The sequence below is a fragment of the Arachis ipaensis genome, chromosome B05 (assembly GCF_000816755.2).
Source record: "Arachis ipaensis cultivar K30076 chromosome B05, Araip1.1, whole genome shotgun sequence".
Taxonomy (NCBI): domain Eukaryota; kingdom Viridiplantae; phylum Streptophyta; class Magnoliopsida; order Fabales; family Fabaceae; genus Arachis; species Arachis ipaensis.
The window spans coordinates 4,465,886-4,468,778 of NC_029789.2; the positions used below are offsets into that span (position 1 = coordinate 4,465,886).

At 41.9% G+C, this 2,893-nt stretch overlaps 1 protein-coding gene across 1 annotated transcript; it reads right to left on the reverse strand.

The window, feature by feature from the left end:
* On the reverse strand, positions 1,749-2,893 carry LOC107642573 (cold shock domain-containing protein 3). Its single transcript, XM_016345969.2, is given in 2 exon segments — positions 1,749-2,320; positions 2,322-2,893. Coding segments are annotated over 2 exon segments (675 nt in total). The 5' UTR covers positions 2,714-2,893; the 3' UTR covers positions 1,749-2,037.

Below are 2,893 nucleotides of genomic sequence, written 5' to 3' on the forward strand. Positions count from 1 at the left end.
GACCTAGAGATTAGGGAAATTGTGATCAAGATGAGTCTCAGTTTGGTATTTATCAACAGTCAAATATAAGTAGTGCATCAGTGCAGTAACTAATTTCATGTGATTTTTGTACCCTTCATAGTTGATACTTCCTTCGAGATTCCGCGTGACTTCTCTGTCTTCAATTTTAATAAAGTATGCATGGTCGTTTTTCTATAATCGATTCTCTCTGTTTTTGTTCCATATAATAACACTTGATATTCAGGACCGCGTGGCATGAGAATTTATTGGTTCAAAATATAAACGATCAACAAGATATTTTCCTTCATGCATAAAGTAGATGCTCTTTGCCTTCTAAAAGAATAAGACCGTCCCTTCATTGAAGCTATTGCAGTTCTTCAGTTTACTTTCCCGTTAACATATTGCCTTTTTTATTCTTTTTTGGTCGGGGTGGGCCGGTGGGGTTGAGGGTTCTGGGCTTAATGTGGATTGGATTTAGGGGAGGCTTCAAATGGATTTGGACAATTTTTTTTTAATTTAGAGTACGTTCATTTGGTCACGTTTTATGTCATTAAACCTTAATTTGGTCTTGGGAGTATGTTTTTTATTCATATAATTGCACAGGAGAACCAGCCCAGAGAGTAGAAGGGGTCGATGATAGTACCCCTGTGGCACCGGAGAGTATATAACAAAAGGGCCAACATTGTACCCCTCTTGGGCCAGAATCGGAAATGCAACCTTATCCTTTGGAGAATAGCATTAGATTTCCAAACTGTTCCTAATCCAAAACATAATTGATACACGAAATGCAGTATATAATACATCAGCAAGCATTTAAATTATACAGAAATTAGTCTTGATTTCGTGTACAGACCAATTAGAAAGCAAAAAATAAAATAGAATAAAAAATCATATGTCACAGATGCAAGCAACCAAGTTGGTTGTATCTGCTAAGAGCAAGTTGTGGTTTTACATTGGCTCGTGGAGCCACTTCACATCCACATGCGAAAGGTCAAAAACCCTGAACAGCACAATAATTGAGCCCTTAAAGCGCCTGTGGGATATATAACGTTACCACCTAAGGCTGATGTCCCTAACTATTTCTTCCCTATCAACGAAAAAGGCCATAGGTAAAAGACAAACACCCGATCAAGATAATATATAAAAATAAACGTCCCAGGTTCAATCATCTCCACAAGTTGCTTGACTTTATACTCACTCAATACATTACAGGTTGAAAGAAATTGCAAGCCAACATGATAAAAATATATATTAGATACCCCACCCCAATTTGCAACGGGACCTAGCATGTTGCATTATATTTGTTCTAGGAATCTAGAGAATCAGCAATCACATGCTCTATCAACTAAATGTTGCAAGGTCAAGGCATAATATAAAAACATTGACACTTCTCCTCATGTTCACCACAGAAATTGTCAACATCTACAATACACACAGATGGAATTGTTCAGCGAGTAAACTACAGCTTGATCATTGAGCTCAATACCATTAGACCTTACTCAACCAACAAATACTTCAATCAATCCTTAATTCCATTGTATGAAGTTTCAATCCAATATTGGAAATAAGAACCAATGATTCACTGTACAAGGCCACACAAGGTATTACTAGGAAACGTCACTACATTCAAAGTCATGACCTTATTCTCTGCTACCAGAAAAACCAGAATGAGATTTTAAAAGCTCCAGAGGAAGACATGAATATTTCACAATCAAGATAACTAAACAAGTAGATCAAGAATGCAAATATTAAAACAGGAATAAGCAAGCAGTAATATAAGAAAAATCAGGATTTTTGCATCCCATCCTATAAAGCATCAAGCCATCAGTTAAAGAAGCAAAATTGCATGCGAAAACCATTAAGAACCAGGAGAAATCCTATGTGTAATTCTAGAATTTGATAAACCAAAAGAAAAAGTTACTGATACTGGGCTAAAAGGTAATTAACAAGCACTGTGAAAAAAGGCTCAAAAAAGAAGAGTATGTACTATTCCTCCTTGTCTTGTCTTTTTCCCCAATTCACTGATTTTATTTTTCTTTAACCAGAGGCCTCAACGCACTCCCTAGCAAAATGCCCAGGTTTCCCACAATTGAAGCACGTGCTCTTTCCACCGTTTCCACCAGCACCGGAACCACCTTCTCTGTTGCAATCCCTAGCCAAGTGACCAACCTCACCACACCTATAGCAACCACCACCACCGTTACCGCCACCTCCACTGCAGTCCCTCGCCATGTGCCCAAACTCACCGCACTTAAAGCAACCACCACCATTACCGCCGCCGCCACCTCCACTGCAGTCCCTCGCCATGTGCCTAGCATGCACCGCCGCCGCCGCCACCACCGCCATTGCCAGCACGGCTGCAATCCCTAGCAAGATGACCGAAATCACCACACTGGTAACAGGCTCCGCCGCCTCCTCCTCCTCCAGCACCAGCGCTGCGTCTGTTATCGTTACCGGCGCGAGCAGAGTCGGGAGCGGAGCGCAGAGGGGCGCCGTTGGGGCCAGTGACGTCAAGAGCCTTGGGCTTGTCGCTGTTGTCAGCAATGGAGAACTCGACGCGATCGCCATCAACTAGGGTTCGGAAAGAGCCGTCGGATTGGATGGAGGAGTGGTGGACGAAGAGGTCGTCACCGCCTTGGTCGGGCTTGATGAAGCCGAAGCCCTTGGAGTTGCTGAACCACTGAACGACGCCGCTGTACCTCTCTTCAGCCATTTGGGAATTGGAAAGAGGCCAAAGAGAAAACCCTAGAAAATTTTCAGAGACGAAATCTAAGCAATGAATGAATATATATAGTTGGAGTTAGTTGGCAGAAGAAACGGTGGCGCAGATTAGCGTCAACTTCGTAAAACCCTAACTACACTCCGCGTCTCTTCTAATACTTTATCTTTTCAT